The sequence below is a fragment of the Dendropsophus ebraccatus genome, chromosome 9 (genome assembly GCF_027789765.1).
Source record: "Dendropsophus ebraccatus isolate aDenEbr1 chromosome 9, aDenEbr1.pat, whole genome shotgun sequence".
NCBI lineage: Eukaryota > Metazoa > Chordata > Amphibia > Anura > Hylidae > Dendropsophus > Dendropsophus ebraccatus.
In genome coordinates this window covers 28,686,827-28,708,384 of record NC_091462.1, presented here as the reverse complement: position 1 = coordinate 28,708,384, position 21,558 = coordinate 28,686,827, and the positions used below count along the sequence as shown (strand labels likewise).

The window sequence follows — 21,558 nt, the reverse complement described above, 5'->3', positions numbered from 1 at the left end:
AAACACTAATACAGTTCAGTGACAGGTTTAGCTCTGCTACCTTTGTAGCTTTGCGTGTAATTGCAGCTCATCAGAGACTTAAAGAAATGACTGTAATTGGGAGATGATTGAAGGAACAGAAAACAGGATTTCAGCGGCTCGCCTTTATTTATACTCTACAAATAATTATTGTGTTCTGTTAAAAAATACTGAGCTTAAAGGGGTAGTGCGGCGCTAAACATTTATTCACAAAATAACACACATTACAAAGTTATACAACTTTGTAATGTGTGTTATGTATGTGAATGGCCCCCTTCCCCATGTTCCCACCCACGCTAGACCCGGAAGTATGGTGCATTATACTTACTGCATTCGTGTCGACCCCTAGCCGCCATCTTGTGACAATAACGTCGTCTTCGGGAGGCATGCCGAACCGCTCCATCCGTCCCTCATGCCGGCCCCCCTCTTCCGCGTCGCACTACCCCTTTAAAGGAGTTCCCCGGTGGAAAAAAAAATGTTTTCTAATCAGTTGGTGTCAGAAAGTTTTATACAGATTTGTTTTTTACTTCTATTTAAAAACTCAAATTTTCCAGTACATATCAGCTGCTGTATGTCCTGCAGGAGGTGGTGTATTCTTTTCAGTCTGACACAGTGCTCTCTGCTGCCACCTCAGTCCATGTCACGAACTGTCCAGAGCAGGAGAGGTTTTCTATGGGGATTTGCTACTGCTCTGGACAGTTCCTGACATGGACAGAGGTGGCAGCAGAGAGCACTGTGTCAGACTGGAAAGAATACACCACTTCCTGCAGGACATACAGCAGCTGATTAGTTCTGGAGGAGTTGAGATTTTTTAAATGGAAGTCATTTCTAACACCAGTTGATCTGATAACATTTTTTTTTCCACCGGATTACCCCTTTACAGTTTAAATATATTTTTATATTTTCAAACAAAATTCAGTTAAGTAAAGGAGAAACTGCGGCATATTCTGTAGCAAATTCTTCTTTATTGATGAAACAGTCTTGTACACAAAGATATCAGGAGGGTGAATGGGAGGACTTACACACGGACATACAGTAGGTAGCGACGAACGTTTCGTGTGGACTAGCCATACTTCATCTGGCTAACACAATATATTTTTATATTTTCCCTGCATTTTACAGAGTCTTTTCAGAACATAGAAATAAAACAGAATGACGACAAGGGCTTCTTCAACTTTTTCCGCAGAAGCACTAAGAAGAAACGTGATCAGGTAAGAGAAATGGAGTTTTGTTTTTTAGACCTCTGCATGTTGTTCTATCTAGAAATAAATTGGCAACTGGGCGTTACCATTCCTTTTGTTAATGGGGCCCTGCACAGATTGGACTAGGTTACAGTGTATAGCACAGGGGTCAAACTGCGGCCCTCCAACTGTGGCAAAACTACAATTCCCGTCATCCCTGGAGAGCTAAAGCTTTGGCTGTCCAGTCTTGATGGAAATTGTAGTTTTGTAACAGCTGGAGGGGCACTGGTTTGACACCCCTGTATAGTTAAGCACCCTGTATAGTTATGGTATTCTAATGAATCACCTAACCGTGGCTCATTGCTTTAGAAAAGTGGATGAAACTTTTTCCCACATCCTCCTATTTTTTGTTGCCCTTTTAAACTAATCCAGTGTCATTCCTATGTTGTACCCAGACCTCCAGTGCTCCCGCCACACCGATGCTCAATAACAAACCCCGACCACAGAATGTAGTGAGAGCCAATACAGTGACCAAGACTTATGACACCAACACACTGCCTTCTGATGGACCAAAGAAGCGGAGAGCTCCACTGCCACCCATGTACCCGCCCCAAAACAGCTCCAGTGACATACACCGGGGGCAGATCCGGACCAAATCTTGTGTGGTGAAATCTGTCAGCGTTGAGGAATCAGAAAAGGCATGTTATTTTTGTTTATTTGCTTAAAGTGTTACTGTCGTATTATTATGATTATTATGATATATATATATTTATTATTATTATTATTATTATTATTATTATTATTATTATTTTGATATATATGCGTGTGTATATTTTTATTATTATTATTATATATATATATATAATTTTTTTTTTTTTTTTTTTTTTTGCAGAAATCAATAGTCCAGGCGATTTTAAGAAACTTTGTAATTGGTTTTATTAGGCAAATATGCCATTATCTGTATTCAGAAAGACTTTCCCCAGGTCCCCCCTCCCTCATCTCTCTCATTCACTGCTCATTATCAGGAAATCTCGACTCTTTAACATCAGTCGGGCCCTGTGTAACCTATGGAGAGGGGAGGGGGGAGGAGGGAGATTAGTCCCAGCAGAGAGCAGAGAACAAAGGATTACACAGCAGGTCCTATGTGAAAGCCAGTATTCAGAGGTCAAAGAGCTCAGTGCTGACTTCAGAGGAGATAGCCCAGTGATGTAGCTGTAAATTAACTCTTTGTTGTCCTGTTTTGGTGCCTCATCTCTCTCCACCTCTTTCCTCCCCATAGAAAACCATGAAGACAGGGGGGAGAGCTTCAAACTGCTTTTTCATGATAAAAATGCATTTTTCGGCTAATAAAGCCAACTGCAAAGTTTCTTAAAATCGCCTGGACTATTGATTTCTGCAAAAAAAAAATGTAAATGACAGTGACACTTTAAAGTTATAAAATAAATACCTATTCCTACTTCCTATCCACTCCTGCATGCTTATAAAACACAGCAAAAAAAAATTTCTTCCAGAAACAGCACCTCCCCTGTCTTCAGTTAGGGCGTGGTATTGCTGCTCCATTCAATTGAAGTGAATGGAACTGAATTGTAATACCACACACAACCTGAAGACAGGGGTGCTGCTGTTTTTGCAAAAAAAAAAAAAATCCCTGTGCTTTTATTAATCCTGTTTTTTAGTCTGTAGTAATACCTAATCTATGCATGGTTACAGATTCAGGACGGGGCAGTATATGTCAGAATCAGCGCAATGTACCATTTTTAAGACATTAAGGAGTTGGATTGTGCAACAATTTTTTTTCCTTTCACATCAACTGGTTTTATATATTAATAATTTACTTCTATTTCAAAATCTCAAGTCTTCCAGTGCTGCCACCTCTGTCTGTGACAGGAACTGTCAAGAGCAGGAGATGTTTTCTATGGGGATTTGCTACTTCTCTGGACAGTTCCTGACACTGACAGAGGTGGCAGCAGAGAGCACTGTGTCAGATTGGAAAGAATACACCACTTTCTGCAGGACAAACAGCAGCTGATAACTACTGGAAGGCTTGAGATTTTTAAATAGAAGTAAATTACAAATGTGTATAACTTTCTGACACCAGTTGATTTGAATTAATTTTTTGCCAGGGTACCCCTTTAACTTTCTGATGTCATTGAATTTACAGCCATTGTCCCAAATTAACTCCATTGGTTATACATTTTTCTAGGCATTCACTGGAATTGACAGGTCAAGAACCGGATCTTTCCAACACAGTGTGACATCTTCCTTTAACTCGTCTCTAAGGAGGACAAAGAGGAAAGCCCCATTACCACCATCACCACCTCCACAAGCTCCATTAGAGATCAGTGAGGACCACAGTAATGTCACTGGTAATAGTCATTGCTGGAACTTCATATAAGGATAATATTAGAAGAGCAGGTTCATATGTCCGGTGATCCTACATCATCTATAGATCAGGCATGGGGAACCTTCGGCCCTCCAGCTGTTGCAAAACTACAATTCCCATCATGCCTGGACAGCCAAAGCTTTAGCTTTGTCTGTCCAGGCATGATGGGAATTGTAGTTTTGCAACAGCTGGAGGGCCAAGGTTCCCCATGCCTGATCTATAGGGATAATGACATCCCATCTGTTGCCCCATTGGCCTTAATGGCGCTGGACATATGAACCATCCGGCATATTTGCCCTTCCACCTGATCCAAAAACTCTGCATGCAGCATTTATTAATCCGGCGCCCGAACACCAGATGGCAAATATGTAGGATGATGGAGATATGTGAATCCAGCCTTAAAGGGGTTAACAAGAATTAGAAAAAGCACAGCTACTTTCTTCTAAAAAAACAGCGCCACCCCTGTCGTCAGGTTGTGTGTGGTATTACAATTCAGCTCCCTTCACTTTAATAGCTGTGAAATCCCCACACCCAAACTGAGGGCAGGAAGGAAAAAACAGCCATGTTTTTCTAAGCCTGGACAATCCCTTTAAAGTTTAACCCCAGGATCCTGCCTATTGTCATCTGTATATAGTGGGCAGCCGCCTTTCTCTTAGTTGGTGGTTTAGTTGTTTCTAATAAGAGTATTTTCTTACTGCAGTTTTCTCTTAGGGTGCCTTCACACATACCGACTCGCAGCAAAAAACTCGCTGCGAGTTTCTGCTACGAGCCGAGGAAGGCCCCTATCACTACATACAAGCAGTGGACTGAAAGACCGCTGCGTGTATGTAATGCAGCCGCCCCCCTAACCCCTTCGGTTCCCTGTCTCCATACATTACCTGGCTCTGGCTGCACGGGGTCCCGGGTCCTGCTCTGCCGCCCAGCCAACCAGTGTGTTGCCCAGCCGCAGCCACTGATTGGCTGGGCGGCAGAGCAGGACCCCGGGACCCCGTGCAGCCACAGCCAAGTAATGTATGGAGACAGCGGTGCGGGAGCCGAAGGGTTTAAGGGGACGGCTGCATTACATACACACAGCGGTCTTTCAGACCACTGCTTGTATGTAGAGATAGGGGCCTTCCAGGACCTCGGCTCGTAGCAGAAACTCGCTGCGAGTCGGTATGTGTGAAGGCACCCTTAAACGGTTTTTGACACCATGAACACTGAGAGTAATTTATGATCAGGGGGACTTACAAAGTCCCAGTTTGAATGGAGTTATGGTCATGTATGTGTATTGCTGCTCCATCTATCGGCTATAAGCCCTTTTACACAGGCTGATTATCTGGCGTGTTTGTGTAGACCGTTAATCAGATGGGAAATAATAATATTAATAATAATAATAATTAATAATGATAATTTAATAATTTAAAAGTATTAGTAGTAATAATAATAGGTAATAATACTTCATACTTCATCCTTTCTTACGCCAGAGGTCTCTGAAGAAAGAATCCATGTGAAAGCCTCAGATGACTATAATGTTCAAGAGACATCTCCAACAGGTATTAACTGTTTTGTATTAGTTTTTTTTCTATTTTATTTTATTTTACAGTAACCTTTTCTAGTTTTAGACAATATTGTACTTCTACCTAAACCAAAATTGTTGTTGTACACTGGAGAGGGTTAATAAAAGTGAAAAGATGTATGCACCCCAAAATGTTACCATTGAAGAATACAACGCCTCCAACTAAAAAACCTATGTATCATAAAGGGGGGGAAAAAATAAGTAAATAAAAAAAAAATGCTTGGGTTAAAGGACTAAAATAGCAGAAATACAGGTGAAGTTAGGTGATTTACTGGCCACAAGAGGGCGCATTGCTCAGGAAGCCTGTGACAATACGTTCTGCAGCTCAGCTTTATTTGTTTTCTATTTAGATGTATAGGATATATATAGTATACTTATAATAATCTGCATAGTAAAGTTATCTTGAAGCATAATAAACTTTTAGTGTGTGTCTTACACTAACATTTGTGCTGTAACCTTGAATGGAATTATTGCATCAGCTGATTTAAGCTTTTGATTTATACAGTCCTGTAGCGACATCTACTGGAATCTATGGGAAGTGCATTTTAATTGTATTGTTAATAGAGAAATGGACACCACGTTGTAGTACGGTTTGAGGATTTTTACAATATGATGGTGATGGTTTGATGATTTTTTATTGTAAATTACGGTTTGATGATTATATATATATATATATATATATATATATATATATATATATATATATATATATATATTAATATAATATATGTGTGTTTATGTTTTGGTTTTTTTTTTTTTTGTCAACACCTGGCAGTTTTTCATTCAGTCTTTTAAAGCATAAGTGTACTCATAAGAATCGATAAATATAAAGGAAGAACTGTTAAAGGTCTGACCTCAGTGATTATCTGATTGAAAGGCCTGCTTTAACCCTATCAGTATGGGGGCTGCACTGCCCGCCTTCATTCGGATTCCACGTGCTTTTTAATAAAAGTCTTTTACACAACTTGCAAAGGTGATCACATGTCCTCAAAGATAGTCATATATCCTGCCCCTATACATGGTCCTTCTTTTACTGTTTGCATATTCTCTGTATATCACATTTCTGTTTGTTCCTGCAGCAGTTCAGGTGGTGAAGCCATTTCCTGAAAATTTACAATGCTTCAAATATTATATTTAAAATATTTATAATTCTTGGGAAAAAAACCTAACAAACAGAGCATATCCCTGATAGCGCACAACACTGTTTTCCCTTCTTGCTGCATATAGTATACCCTGTTAATAAAGGTCTTACCTGACTGAAGCAGTAATATGGTACTGTATACTGAAAATGCTGTTTGTAGTTTAATACTTACCGGTGTTGGAAGCTGCATAAATAAAAACAACAAAAAAAAGATTGCAAATTAAATACACAGAAGTTGTATCGTGTGCAGTTGATATCTTTCTCTATATGATATCATCTTCAACTATCACCAATCTATGTTTGAGTGCACAGACATACTGGTATCTTGTAGTCAAGTTGTCAATCATCTCCATAGATAGATAGATAGACACACTTGAATACAGTTTAGTGGTAAAACACCAATCTCATGAAATGGCTGACACTAAAGGCGATGGACACCGCTGAATGTTTATTAAAAGTTGTTAAAATTTTTGCTCGGTTTTTCTTCTTCTGCCTCCTTGTGGTCAGATATAGTACTGGCTGCAGTATCAGTCACTACGAAGTTCTGTAAAGCGCTTTACTGTGGTCATCAGATTGTTCAGGAATGTGACAGAACTTAACTGTGAATAAGACAACACTATACGTAAAAAAACAAAGAGGCTATAGAGCAGAAACTGAGCAAAAGTTTTATCGAAGAAAATGTTTCTTTACATAAATCGTGTTAAGCTGACCATACTCTTAAATTTAACATTTGGCCAACATTTAACTCTCCTGAACCTTCAGCACGGCGAAATGTTCAGGCACACAGCTTCTCTCTCCCAGAACAAAAGGGTTGGGCAGTAAAAATCCAACATTTCTGATCCTTCTCTCCTCAGGTCACCATATACTTTATACAGCCAGCAGGACCAACTGACTTGGTCAGGTGTATGGGTGCATTTAAAAGCGCCTTTTTTAAAATTTTATTTTGCATTGGCTTATATACTACTCAGTTTTGGTATTGTTTCCACCTTACAAGTTATACATTTGCATATAATTGTTGCTCTTTATTGTAGTGTTCCGGTACAATGAGATCTGTCAGGTGATCACCATGTATAGCCTTTGTACCAAATTCTCATATAAAGGACACTACAACGTCCCTTGGTATAAGCGTACACCTAGCGGTTCTTACATTCTGATGATTTCATTGCATTTTATCTCAGAACCAGAGTTGCGAGAGATTGAGGAGAAGGCGGCATCGAGCGTCTCTGTCCATAAAGAAGCTGATTCCATCTCTAAGGAAAATGTCAATGGCTCTACCAAGGAAGAAATGAGTTTATCGTCTACCGAGGAACATCCAGATAGCAGAAGTGCAGAAGTCGATAAGAGCGCGGCGTCCGACACACACAATTCTTCCCTTCTTTCTGATGTGGAGGAGATCTCTAAGATCACCCAGGACGATATAACTGCAAATGGAACGTACGTATGGTGGTATCATAAGGAATAATTACACCTGTACAGAAGAACATACATGACACCTCCCTTGCCAGGTTAGGCCGGCTTCACACTGCACTTTTGCTATCTGTACAACAAGTCCGTTTTTACTTTTATCGTACAGAAAACAGTCAACCACGTTTTTGTGTACGCTAAAAAAAATCCTTTTTTTTTTTTTTTTAAATAATTGAAGTCAGTGGAAAAACGGGTCCAAACGCATGGCACACAATTGAATCTGTTTTTGCCTCCGTTTTCCCCCACATAAAACGCATATGTTAAACAGACTGCAAAACGCAGTGTGAACCCAGCCTTAGTATAATGGAGCGTGTGACTGAGAAAGCTGGGTGACCCTGAATATAGCCAGCATCACACTATGCGCCATCTTTAGTAATACATCCATTATGCTCTCATAGTCTGATTTGCCATTGGGTAGGCGGGGGATGCTGTGTGCCAAGTCTGTAGGAGCTGTTGTTTTAGTCATTTGTATTTTTATCCAGCTTTTCTGGTAAGGCTAGGTTCACACTGCGTTTTTGCAATCCGTTTTTTGCAAAAACGGATGAAAAAAACTGATGTATTTGTGTACATCCGTTTTGATCCATTTTTCCATTGACTTTCATTATAAAAAAAGGATCAGTTTTTTTTGACGGACACAAAAACACAAAAGTAGTGTCAACACTACTTTTGTGTCCATCAAAAAAAAAAACGGATCCGTTTTTTTAATAATGGAAGTCAATGGAAAAACAGATGCACGCAAATGCATCCGTTTTTTTCTTCCGCTTTTTGCAAAAAACTGATGGAAAAAAAAAACGGGTTGAAAAAACGCAGTGTGAACCTAGCCGAAGTCCAGCTTTTCTGATAAGTACAACCTGACATGGTCAGCTATGATATACAGGGTTAGCAGAAGGACACTTATCCAGCTTGGAGGCCTCTAGAGGACATTTTGCCCCTTAAAGGACAACTCCGGCGGGACCCCCCCCCCCCCCCCCCCCCAAAAAAAAACAAAACACAGACACCATACTCACCATCCCTCCGGTGACGATCGCCACTCCATTCGCCCGCCGTCCGCCTCACCGTCACCTGCGTCTGCCGTCCAGCGATGTCTCTTGCTTCCGGGTCCATGAGAGAGAAAAGGCTGCCAGTGCGCTTACGCACCGGCAGCCTTTTCATTGGCTGGAGCGCATCACATGGCTTCCAGCAAGCTCAGCCAATCAGGGCTGAGCAAGCTGGAAGCCATGTGATGCGCTCCAGCCAATGAATAGGCTGCTGGTGCGCATGTGCACCAGCAGCCTTTTCTCTCCCATTCACTCTCAATGAAGATGCCGAAGAGGAAGAAGACCCGGACCGCCCCCCAGCTCTGACGTCACCCGTCACCAGATGCCGCCCGGGAGAAGAGGACCGTGACGACCTTAATAGGTAATGTATACATTCTTTAACTTCCGGGGTGGGGGGTCGGGATTCGTAAAGTGGGGGAAGGGGGCCAGACCGGGTATTTAACCACATTACAAAGTTATATAACTTTGTAATGTGTGTTAAATAAGGCAAAAAAAATTTTCGCCGGAGTTGTCCTTTAATATGAGAGAAAACGGGCACTTCAAATGATTTTTGTTCAAAGAATAACTGATAGGTTCCCAATTGTGTCCATTTTCCGCTAAGTGCCTTACTACTGAGACCCCTACCAATCTACGGGTTAACTTTTGTTGCTTTTCGCTGCAGTACCACCCCATGGGGAAATGAAGCATTACACATTGCTTATTCAAGTGCACAGTATGGACAGAATAGGACATAACTAGGATATCACGGGGCCCCCATCTTAGGAGTGGGGACCCTAAAATCGCCACCAAATCTGAATAGTGCTGAAGACTCTGCATGCACGCCGCGGCTACATTCTCTATGGAGCAAAGAGCTGAAAGCCCCCCCTACCCCATTGTCTTTAATTAGAAAATGTTAAGTTTTCTTTTTTTGTTTTTCTTTTTAATATTCCAATGTCTTACAGGTCAAGTCTATTTATAAAAGATGAAGCTGCAACTGAAAACACAACACTGGAATACGAGAAAATTGGTGAGTGTACAGCGCAGGATGATATCACATACCGTATAGTACACTGTACAGTATAGTGGATGATTTCAGCTCTGGCCTCATGTCACCCCAGTTAACACAATTGGATTTAGTGTCCGTTACTAAGCAGTTTACATTGGATCTTGACTGTGAGGAAACATTTGCTTGTGGGGCAGATTGGTGTAACTAGGGGAAGCCGTGTCTAGCATGGGTCCAGTTTTCTGTAATCCACGAGTAACCCTTACTAGCCTCTATAGTCTCATATAAAATGTGAGGAAAAGAGTCGTTCTTCTAGGTCTCGGAGTTGACGTTTTTCACATGAGTTATGTAAACGTTCCGAGATGTTCTTTCCATGTGCTGTGTACAATATGCATGACTAGAGAGCCGCCTTTGACGCCCCTCTGGTGACTTATGGAAAATTGGATTCTGGCTTTGTTTTCTTCTTCCCTCCGCATGTGGTAAAAGTTCCAACAGCACGACAAATATAGTGCGAAATAAGGGACTGTATAAATTGTTAGGAAGTAAATGGTATAAGCTCACCGGACAAAAGAATGAGTCGCCCCTAAAGAAAATCATGAAAATCGTCATGTAATATTGTGTGACTCCACCTCTGGCCTTGATAACCCGTCGCAATGTTTGCTCTCTAACAGGTTGGGAAGGACCCTCATTCACTGACTGCAGCAATTCCTGTCTGGTTTGAAAGCGATTTTGATCCAAAAGCTGTAAAACTCGTGTCCGATTTCTCTGTTAGGATCTAGTTAGCACCTAACTTTTTATATGTTGCTGCCCATGGTGAGACTAAGAAATTCATTCCATACTTGTTATTATCTATTCAGTCTCCTTCACTAAGTTCTGAGCTGCTGCTTTCTGCTGAAAACACAAAAATCTGTGTGTGAGCTGTTCTCTCTGTCTCCCCCTCCTCCCCCCTCCCTTTAATGCTGAGAGGGTTAAACTGAGGTCAAGTTGCTGATGAACTCACTGTAATTAATCATGGCATTACAGAGTTGCGACAAAGTTGCAGATAGGGACTTGTTTATCAGGCGGGAGGGGGAGACGGAGAGAAAAGCTCATACACAGTTTATGTTCTTCAGCAGAAAGCAGCAGGTGAGAACTGGGGGAAGGAGACTGGATAATAACAAGTATAGAATAAATTGTTAATCTCACTATGGGCAGCAGCATATGAAAACAAATTTTTTTTCCTATGAAGAGTTGCCTAAAAATACGTTGCCATATACTAGCTGGGTCTCTTCGTTGAGGCACAGGCACCCAAACTTGGTCTGTGGCAAAAGCATCTCTCTAGCTAGCCAGCTCTCTACCCTAAGAAAAGAACTCTTTTCCCCCCATTCCCAATCCTCTTCCAACTATCATTAGCTAACTTTATTAGAATTTTGTGATAATAAAACCCCCCCAGTAAGGCTGGGTTTACACAGCGTTTTTGCAATTAGTTTTTTTCATCCATTCTTTGTATAAATGGATGAAAAAAAAAGAACTGCAAAAACGCTGTGTGCATCCATTTTGCATCCATCCGTTTTTCCATTGACTTACATTATAAAAAACTGATCAAAACACATCCGTTTTCTTAGCGTACACAAAAAAGTGATCAGCCACTTTTTTGTACACTAAAAAAAAACACCTTCCTTTTGATCCTTTTTTTAAAAAAATGGAAGTCAATGGAAAAATGGATCCAAATGGATTGCACACAATTACACCAGTTTTTGCATCCGTTTTTAATCCATTTTTTTTTTTTTCATAAAACATATACGTTAAACGGACTGCAAAAATGTCATGTGATCCCAGTCTAACCCAACAACCAATAAAAAGATAGTGTACAACCAATCTAAACCCCTAGGCAAATTCACAGTCCATATAATTCCATTTAAGTCTTATTTTTTTTTGTCTTCAGGTGAAAGTGAAAATAGGACATCTACACCAACCAGCGAACTGGAGAGCCATCACGTATTTGAAAATAAAGTAGTAGTAGTAGTAGCAGAAGAGGCGTCTCAGACGCTGCCGTTTGTGAAGTCTACTGAGACTACAGCTGCTGTTACTGAAGACAGTGGCTACATCAATCTGACGGAAACCACAGTGGATACAGAGCTGAAGCAGTCCATTATAGAAAAGGGAAAAATGCAGGACTCCGCAGTTCAGACAGTTAATTTCGACAGTGATGTGGAGACGACCATGGACAAGGAAATCACACATTCTCAGGGTAATACTTTCACAGACAGAGTCCAACATGAACTCAATGGTCATGGAAGTAATGTGGCACAACTCTCTGAGCAGCAATATAAACATGAACTAGTCAACAATGTGAGGGAAAGTGTCGAAACACAGACGGTAAATGTCCAGGAGAATATGGTTGAAAGTTCCCAATCAAAAACATTTCATTTTTATCGTCAACATTCAGATACCAAGCCTAAGCCTTCCAATGAGGTCACAAGGGACTATCTCCCCAAGGTTGGAATGACTACTTACAAAATTATCCCTCAAAGATCGTTCGATGTAGAAAGGTATGTAGATGAAGAAGAGCCAAGTCATGCTGTTCCAAATAGCAACATGGCCTTTCATTATAACCTGTCTCATGAAAAGAGTGAACCACCGCCGGTGGTGAAAAATGGGGATCTGTCCTCTCGAGGGTCAAACGTCAACACACTGAGTATGGTTTCTAAGACTACTGCTGACCAAAGGAAAGAACATTTTGCACTTTCAAGAAGTTTATCCTCAGCTCCTGTTCTTACATCAGATAAAACATCTCCTCCCGAGGTCAAACCAAAGCCAAAACCAACAAGTCCGGTGAAAGGTCCAAGTTCTTTCTATCTACAGATGCAGAGGAGAGCTTCGAGCATGTATGTGACATCTGCTATCGCCAAGGCAAAAACTTCTGTTAACCCTTCAAACAGTACTGTTAAAATTAAGGACTTGGGAAATGAGGCTTCTCAGATAACCGTAAGAACTCTGCCTACTAGAGTGAATGTATTAAATTTTCCTTCTAAGTTGGAGGATAAATTACCAGAAGACAAACCACCATTACCAGGAACGTATACTGATATTAAGAATGGTAGTCTTCAGACCATTTCTGAAACTCAGTCAGAACTCATCAACCATGTCACTGTATCGCAAGTTTCCACTGAAAAAGATTCTATACAAAGAGAACTGTCAGATGAACTTTTTTATCAACCTCGAGTGGTTGAGTCATGGCAAGAAAAAAGGCCTGATGTTTCAATATTGGAGCAAAAACTTTTGGAAACCAGGAATGTGGTGCGTGAGGTCACATTTGCTGAGAAGCCATCTTTGATTGTAGAAAATGAGTGGAGGCCTGAAATAGTTTCTTCTACATCATCTACCAAAACTGTGCAATCTTCAATCTCTCCTACTAGTCAGAACCCACCATTAACTCTCCCAAAATTAAGCAACTTTGTCACGCCAAGACCTTTTCTAAGTTCGCACTCTAGTTCTGTAACCTCAATGGTTAAACGGTCTCAGTCGTTCACTTCGGGCACCTCACCTACCAAATCCCCTTCAAGCATGGATGCTCCCATCGGTTGGTCTTCAGTTACTTCTCCGAGCGAAACCAAAAAGGATTCTCTAGTATTCTCAGCCATTCCACAGGAGGAGATCGAGGATGAGGTAATGTCTACATTAAATGTTCTCAAGAGTATATCTTATTGAAGGTAAATGATATCACTTTGAAGGGTTTGATTAACAAAAATACACTGAGAGGTGTAACTTGTAGCATCTGGGCCCATATTCAAACTCCATAGTCCCATATAGCTATCTTATGGGACAGATGTGCAGTGGGGCCCCCTCAGACACCTGGGTCCTCTTGTAACTGCCACCTCTGTACCCTTTATAGTTACACCCTTTGGGCCAATCTGGAAGGGTCCTGGCCATATACTAAGGGCCACGTTGTCTTCAGTGGAGCTGTGGCTGTCTTATATTCCTTATTATATAATATACATGTTTAAGTGATATATTTGATAGCAGTCAGGTGTTCTTGAAATCGGGCAATGTCTTAGTGGGCACCTACTTTGCTAAGTAGAAGAATTGGAGATGTCTGGTAGTTCACGAGACACCTTTTCAAGTGCAACATTAGTATCCTCCGCAATAGATGCGGTATCAACAACCTTGTGTATAGGTTATAGAGCACTAAATTGTATTCTTTTTGGTGGTAGGAAGGTGAACCGTATCCATATATGTGGAACTATTATTTATACGTTTAGAAGTGTGTTAAAAATAGAATAAAAACCCAAAAGTGAATGCCTAACACTGCTATATATTTGTAATAATATTCTGTGCTATTAATGGAGTGTATTGAAACTAATCAGTTTGCAAATATGTATTAATGTTAATTCTCATTAATTGTCAATGGGGGAAAAAAAAAATTAACTATTAACTCAAAGAATTGACCCCCTACTCCTATTTACCCAACTGATTTAAGCAGATTTTTTTTGCAATATTAGGGGGTAGAGGTTAGTTGGAAATATCTTGTGTAATCAATTACCATGACCCGAACACTTGGCATTCGATTCTCCGCGACTGCAGAAGATTGATGCCACCCTAGGGCTGCTAGGAAAACATTCTGTATCCATGTTTTCCAGGACTACCTAGGGCGGCATCAAACTTTTGAGAATCAAATGCTGAGTATTTGGGCTCGAATTATGTTTCTGAACCCAAACTTTTTGACAGGTTCACTCAACACTAACGGCAATGATCCTTTTTGTGCTGGTAAATTAGAAAGAAGAGATCTGCTGTATGAGCAACTGGGTTATATAGGGAAGAGCTCCTGCTCTAAACAGGTAGTGTACACAGGGATCTAAGAGCACAATGTTTTGTACAAGTTTTTTTTTGTTTATTTTTGGCTTCTCTTCTGAGAGTAGCTATTGCATAGATATATAGAGCAGGCTTAGGCAGCGCCTATATTGACCTAGGAGATTGTTTTAGTGCACCGTGAACCAGTATCATCCGGAATTTCTAGATTCATGTAAAGGTGTTCTAGAGGTGAAGATTAAAGATGAGCGCAACTTGAGTATGCTAGAGTTCGATCATTCAGCACTTGATTACTTGGCTGAAGAAGTTGGGTGCAGCCCTAGGGAGTTATGGATACATCTTATAATATGCTTGTGTTGTACTCATCTCCAGTAAAGATATATAAAGGGTTTAGGTTGGGAATAAATTGGAAATTACCCATTCATGTGTGTTTTGATTAATCATTGTAATGATACACTTGTGTCTTATGTAAGGTTTGTAATTAATCTGTTTAACCCGCAGACTGTTGTCACTGTAAGAACTTTTTGTTTTGTAGACACTAACTAACCCTCAACTAAAATACAGAGTGCATAGCCCTCCTCCTATTCCTGAAAAAAAGCCCTCAGTATCTTTTCAAAGTTCTGACCCAGAACAGCTCCGCCAGGATATCATGGCTGCCATACGCTCCGGACAGGCGGCTGCCAACCTGAAAAGGGTGAGTTTGTTGGAACGTGCATGGATTTAGAATTTTTATATTTTTAGGTTAATTTTGTCAAGCCTAGAAATCTGCTGACTGGTCAAAGAACCTATGGTTATAAGTAGAAACAGTTCGAATATTTTAGGCCAATTAATATTTGACAGGTGCCCGGCAAAAGTGGGTCTCTCAACTTTCACCTATTGTTAGAAAAATACATGTCAAAAGTTTTGACCAGTTTCTGGTCTTGGGGTTCAGATGGCGACTAAGCAGGAGAACGGGCTGAGAGAGGTCCGTGCTCAATGCCATGTCTCCCGACTGTATGTGACCTGGGCTGCCCCACATTATAAATCCAAGTGCTGTCCAGGTTGGATGGACACAGAACGGGGAGAGGAACGCACAGCAGCGCACACTTCTCCTGGTTCAAATTCCTGATTGATCAAAACTTTTCACATGTCTTTGTTTTTTTTTTCTAATGACTGGAATTTCCAAATGTTCTTAACTTTTTTACTTTAAGTGAATCAGTCACCAAGACAGTGCTATGTAACCTACCGCCATCATGTTATAGAGCAGGAAGAGCTGAGCAGATTGATATATATCTTTGTGGGAAAATATTCAGCATAACTTGTAACTTGTGGAGTGAAATCCCTGCTCATTCTGGTTTAAAGAGTCCAGTGGGCGGTGTCACTCAATAAACTGGACTCTTTAGCATGGAAACATAAGATATTCCAATCAATAAACTACAAACTATAAAGATATATATCAATCTGCTCAGCTTCTTCTGCTCTATAACATGATGCTGGCTTAGTTAGCATTTTCATAGTGACAGGTTCCCTTCAAGCAATGTAGTTAAACCAAATATTTTTTTTGTACCAATTTATAGTTCATGTAAATGCTGTGACTCATGCCCAACATTTTTTTCAGTATTGCTATGTAAACCTTGTAGCGAGTGATACTTTTTAGTATAGTAGCTAGAATGAGCACATGTTGTGTGACTCATTGCTTTTATGCGGAAGCCATTGTCACCTGAAATTTGTCAACCTGTGAAAACCTGATGTGGAAATTTGCTAAAGAACTAAAGAATCGCTGAGTTCCTCGATTCCCCAGACATCCATAATGGCAACAGCTGTCACTTTTATGCGACAATTGGTAAACTGGTTTGAGAAAATTATTTGTGAAATGTTGGCAAACCATCATCTTTATTTTGTCGACTCTCTGTAGAACCTGTGCATGGTACTGTATCAGCCAGTTCAGGAAACAACCTACCATATCTTCTGACTTAAAGGGGTATTCCGGTATTCAAAACTTCTAAGAAACCTAAATATTTGGCAAAATTAGTATTTTTATTGGCTTCCCATATAATCCCTTACCATTTACTGGCCCAAAATGGGATGTACATAGCTTGTTGCCAAGTGTTATGGCCTTTAGTTCAGCTTGCTGGTCGCACATGCTCAGTTTCAACTCGACTCAGCAGCAAAAAAGAAAGGGCACAATAGCGTGGAGACTTGCTCAGCAGTCAAGGGAATACCGTAGAGAGCAGCCTGGATTGGACATCAGCGATGCATGATGAGAACTGTAGTCTGCTACCCACAGGGGCTGCTTCTGGAGCCACAGCCACTCGTGCTGCAGTGAGAAGGAGCACCTAGGGAGCAAAGATGTGACAGACAGGTAAGTATACATGCTGAGGATGCAGTTTTAGTGTTGCTGTTGCTTTGTATGTAATGCGGCTGCAGCTTGCTTTCAAGTAACTCCGGAATACCCTTTTAACTCCTCTCATTCTCACACTGATCTAATTTGGCTGAGCCTTGGACAGGAGCTAAAAGGGTTATCCCAAGATTTAAAGTTATCACCTATTGGGCTAGGGTCACACAACGTCTTTTTTTTGGACATTTGTCATTTTGAGGTGAAATAAAGTCAATTATAACGGATGTTATTTGACCTGAAAATGACGGACGTCCAAAAATACTGCCGTCGAACGGCCAAAAAAAGACGACGTGTGAACCTAGCCATTCACAGAAAAAGTGAAAACGTGCTGATCGTTTCAGGAGTGACCACTTTTATCCTTCACGAGATCTCCTAATTCTATGGAGTGGCAGTGCTCACCCAACCTTCTATTCACTCTCAGTGGGATTTCCAAACATTGCCCAGCACTAATCTTCTGTATGTCGTTCTCGTGATTAGTGGGGGGTTCCAGAGGTTTAACCCCTATGGATCAGCTAGTTATCGCCTGTCCTGTGGATAGGTGATAATAACTTTAAATCTTAGGATAACCCTTTTAAAACTAATTGTCCTTTAACATTGAATGCAGTAACGTGTGCTGGGTGGTAGGCGGTTAATGTCACAATTATCAGTAAGCTACCATAGAAGTCACAGGGACATCTGACAATTAGGCAGCGTAAAGCTGTCAGCGCCTTGATAAATAGCCCCCACTGATTTTTATACCTTTAAATGAAAAATAGTTCACGTTGGTCTGGCATTGCCTTCCACTAATGTCAGGCCCAATGTTGTGCAGGTCTTGTGAGCAGAGAAGTATTTAAATGTCACACATAATCCTCCGCGCTTTTTAATTAAATGTGAACTTTACATTACCTATGCTTGATGGAATTTGACTTTTCACATTTCTGAACCATTTTTTATGCTTGTTTACTAACCCAACACATTGCGGAGGTATATGGCTTGTTAAGTTGTGTCATCTCCTGACACCAGTGTTTTCTATGGCATGGCGTGGCTGACCCGGTAACTTTTTTTTTTTTTTTTTTTAAACCCAAATTGACAAACTAATTCATTTTCTATGTGCTATGCGGGCTCGGGGGAGCACTTGGCTGCGCATATTCTAGCGGATCGTTTTCAGTGTTACCTATGCGGATGTCATTTAACTCTTTGGAGTTTTATTATTTGTTTGATGTATTTATTCTGTGTGCAAGGCTATAGATGAAACGTGATTAGCTCTTCAAGTTGGGTAACATTCTCTATCTGGTAGGTTATACAAGAGAGGTGCTGTGTGCGTGTGTGTGTATAAATATATATATATATATATATATATATATATATATATATATATATATATATATATAGAAGATTCTAATCCATAGGCTCCCAGGCTTTCATTTGGCCCCCCTGCTGCAGGAGGCATGAATACTCACCTGTGATAAACGACATTCATATCGTTATACCGGTGCTACGACGCCATTCAAATCCCACTAATACCCAAGTGTCCTCTTCTCAGGCTGTCCTGCATCTTTAGAGGTCGTAAGTCGAAAGTTTCCTATGCATCTCTATGAGAGCGCTCTTACAGAACACTGGAGACCCTGATTTCCGGTCTTCAAAAACATAGGAGCATGAAGAGGGTCAGAAGAGCCGAGAAGTAAGCACCAGTGGGATTTGAACGGTGTCATGGCTCCAAAATGATACTGTTCATCACAGCGTGTCAGTACAGTAGCGTAAACAGTTTCCGCAGTTCGCCCCCGCTCAAGCCGCCTGTGCCATAGACTCCATTCCATGGTCAGACCGATTTCGCCATCAGTCTGAAGAATGAGCCTGTTCATTTTTCAGGTGGATGGCGGAATCTGCCTGTACATAGAATGGAGTCTATGGCACAAGTGGAGATGCGCGTGGTGACGAGATGTGGAATCTGCAGCTGGTGATCCGCCTAGATTCCGTAGTGTACACATACTCTGAAACTTCATTTTTCATTCTACCCTCTCTAGGCTTCATAGACTATAATATAGCCCAACTCCTGTGATCAGTCGGATCGGGTGGTAGGCCATTCTGCTGCACACTTCATCCACTACAAACAGTTGGCATGTCCATGGTTTGTACGAAGGACAGTACTGCTTTGTGTTCTTTTACAGAAATTTAAAGGGTTATCCAACATTAGAAAAACATGGCTACTTTCTATCGGAGGCAACATTGTCTCCAGTTCAAGTGTGTTTTACAATTGAGCTCCATTCACTTCAATGGAACAGAGTTGTAAAACCCCACCCAACCTGGACACAATCTGTAAGAAAGTAGCTATGTTTTCTAATGCTGGATAAACCCTTTAAGTATGACAAAATCCCGAAGATTTAAATGACAAATATCCACAATCACATCGAATTTGCAATCTTTGCAGATATCTGGTCTCAATTCCCACAAAAACTTTTGTCTTTAGGTCAGAGATCCAGCTTTGTCAATTAATCTATTCCGTTCATCTCGTTCCAGATCACGATCCGCTCAAATACTATTTCTATTAATGGAAAATCCCGACTCAGTCATCCGGTTTTCTCGGAAACACTACCCGAAGACTAGCTATGGTGCCAAAGATCAGCGGTTTTTTTTATTTTTATTTTACATCCGCTACCACATACCCGGTTAATAGTTCTATGTGTAAAAGTGTTGTGAGTTAAATTAAAGTATATATTAATATATTAAAATAATATGCAATATCATTGTAACTTTCATAGGAAAGTTTCAGAAAAAGAAAATATATTTTTGGGGGATTTTTGTAATTAACTTAAGTTTTGTGGCCTGCCATTTTCTATCATTGTAGACGTTTATGTTCTAATTAAAACAAAAAAAAATTCAATTTAACCCAAAACTTAGAGATTTATAAGAAAGTTCTTTATTTTCTGTGTATTTTGTAAATTCATATGCTGCAAAAAATTGTTTGTTTTTTGAAAATGATGTAATGAATCTTGTAATGATTTTTTTTTTTTTTTTTTTGATTCCTTAAATTTACTGTATAGAACTGCCAATATTGCCTCACTTGTTCTAGAAATAGCTGAAAACTGCTACTGGCAGTGTTGACTTTAATTCTGATTAAAATGTTACTGTACTTGTTAACTTGACCATAAATCTACTGCTTCCTTTTTTTTATATATATGTATCTATGTGTTTTGACAAATGTTATCAAGGTTCTTCCCCTAAATTTATTGTTTGAAAAAAAAATCTGATTAATTAAGCAATAAAGTGATAAAAATCCGTAATACTAAGTCTAAGTGATCTGAGACAGAGTGGTTGCTATGGACATGCTGCCTGACAACCCTTTTATAACAGACTCTAGAGTGTCCCTAGCAACCATGCATTCTTGTTCAAAGTTGACAATTACTGTGGAGTGATAAGCATATATATTTTGGTAGGATTGACCCGCAAACTAAAGTGTATGGCGGTCCTCCTGACTGTCACCCAATCGCAGATTATGTTGGGTAGACAGCAGCTTGTTGGCTTTCAAAGTGTTTGTGGGAGGTGTCTGGCAGCTGCTTATTCCATTCTTGCCATTGAAATAAACATGTACATGTGGCTGGACCAAATGTACACATTGGGGGACATTAATCAAACATGGTGTAAAGTGAAACTGGCTCAGTTGCCCCTAGCAACCAATCAAATTCCACTTTTCATTCCCCACAGACTCTTTGGAAAATGAAAGGTGGAATCTGATTGGTTGTTAGGGGCAACTAAGCAAGTTTTACTTTACACCATGTTTGATAAATCTCCCCCATTATGTTTGTCATAGAGCTTGGCAGAAGTGGCCATGAACTAAAGGAGTGCCTGATGACAATATGCTGTATATAGTTAAAAAAAAAAAGGAATCCATCATCACTGTCATGCTGCCCGAACCAGTGGTCATAGTGGCGGTTCCTAGTGGCTTCTCTCTGCCCCACCAGCCCTGGTTTATAGATCTCTTACTATAGCCAAATAGGTAGAGATTAACAAATTATGACTAAAAGGGGCAAGGAGAAGGTGTTGAGGACCTTTTCAATGCTCTGTGGTTCAGGCAGCATGAAAATTATGAAAGTTCCCTTTTAAAAAGGGGCTGGACTGGATTGCAAAAAAAACCTGTTCATAAACCATACCACACTAGTCCATAGATTATGCCTGATATTTCAACTCTGTGATTAAACTGAGCTATAGTACTGTCTCTGAAAAACTGCAGTTTCGGTGTTTTTGGAAAAAAAAACTGCCTTTTTAATCAGATTTTTCTACAAATAGATCTAGGTGGAGAACCTATATAAAGAAAACATGAGCTTTAAAAAAATAAAATAAATAAAAGTAAAAAAAAGTTCACAACTTTTTGTATTACCATCAACCTAAATAAATTCACACTGTACGTTCCACTGCCAAATAAAAGGTTTTAGCTGTGTGTAATAGATGTTATTTCTTGTTCTTAAGAAGTATGCCATGTTGTTTTTTTCCCCTTTTCACTGTATAGTTACAGACATGTTTGTGTTAATTTGTAGTTATTTTCACATTTTGCTATTCTTGTTTGTTAAACCGAACTTATTCTTTCACTTAAATGATCTTTTCAACGTTTTTCTTAATTTTTGATTGGAGACCATTTCCACTTGGATGTCATCT

General features: G+C 40.1%; 1 protein-coding gene across 7 annotated transcripts in view; it reads left to right on the top strand.

The window, feature by feature from the left end:
- Positions 1–20,603, top strand: part of COBLL1 (cordon-bleu WH2 repeat protein like 1) — a 96,288-nt gene extending 75,685 nt beyond the window's left edge. For 6 of the 7 annotated variants that reach the window (XM_069982833.1, XM_069982837.1, XM_069982832.1 and 3 more), the window contains 9 exons: positions 1,141–1,229; positions 1,655–1,897; positions 3,403–3,565; positions 5,049–5,117; positions 7,460–7,715; positions 9,724–9,788; positions 11,689–13,412; positions 15,088–15,246; positions 19,426–20,603. In XM_069982833.1, coding sequence (XP_069838934.1) covers positions 1,141–1,229; positions 1,655–1,897; positions 3,403–3,565; positions 5,049–5,117; positions 7,460–7,715; positions 9,724–9,788; positions 11,689–13,412; positions 15,088–15,246; positions 19,426–19,512 — 2,855 coding nt within the window. In that variant the 3' untranslated portion in view covers positions 19,513–20,603. Of the gene's footprint in view, positions 1–1,140; positions 1,230–1,654; positions 1,898–3,402; positions 3,566–5,048; positions 5,118–7,459; positions 7,716–9,723; positions 9,789–11,688; positions 13,413–15,087; positions 15,247–16,818; positions 16,894–19,425 lie in introns of all 7 variants that reach the window. The other variant, XM_069982838.1, reaches the window with a different exon arrangement.
- The last annotated feature ends 955 nt before the right edge of the window (positions 20,604–21,558 follow it).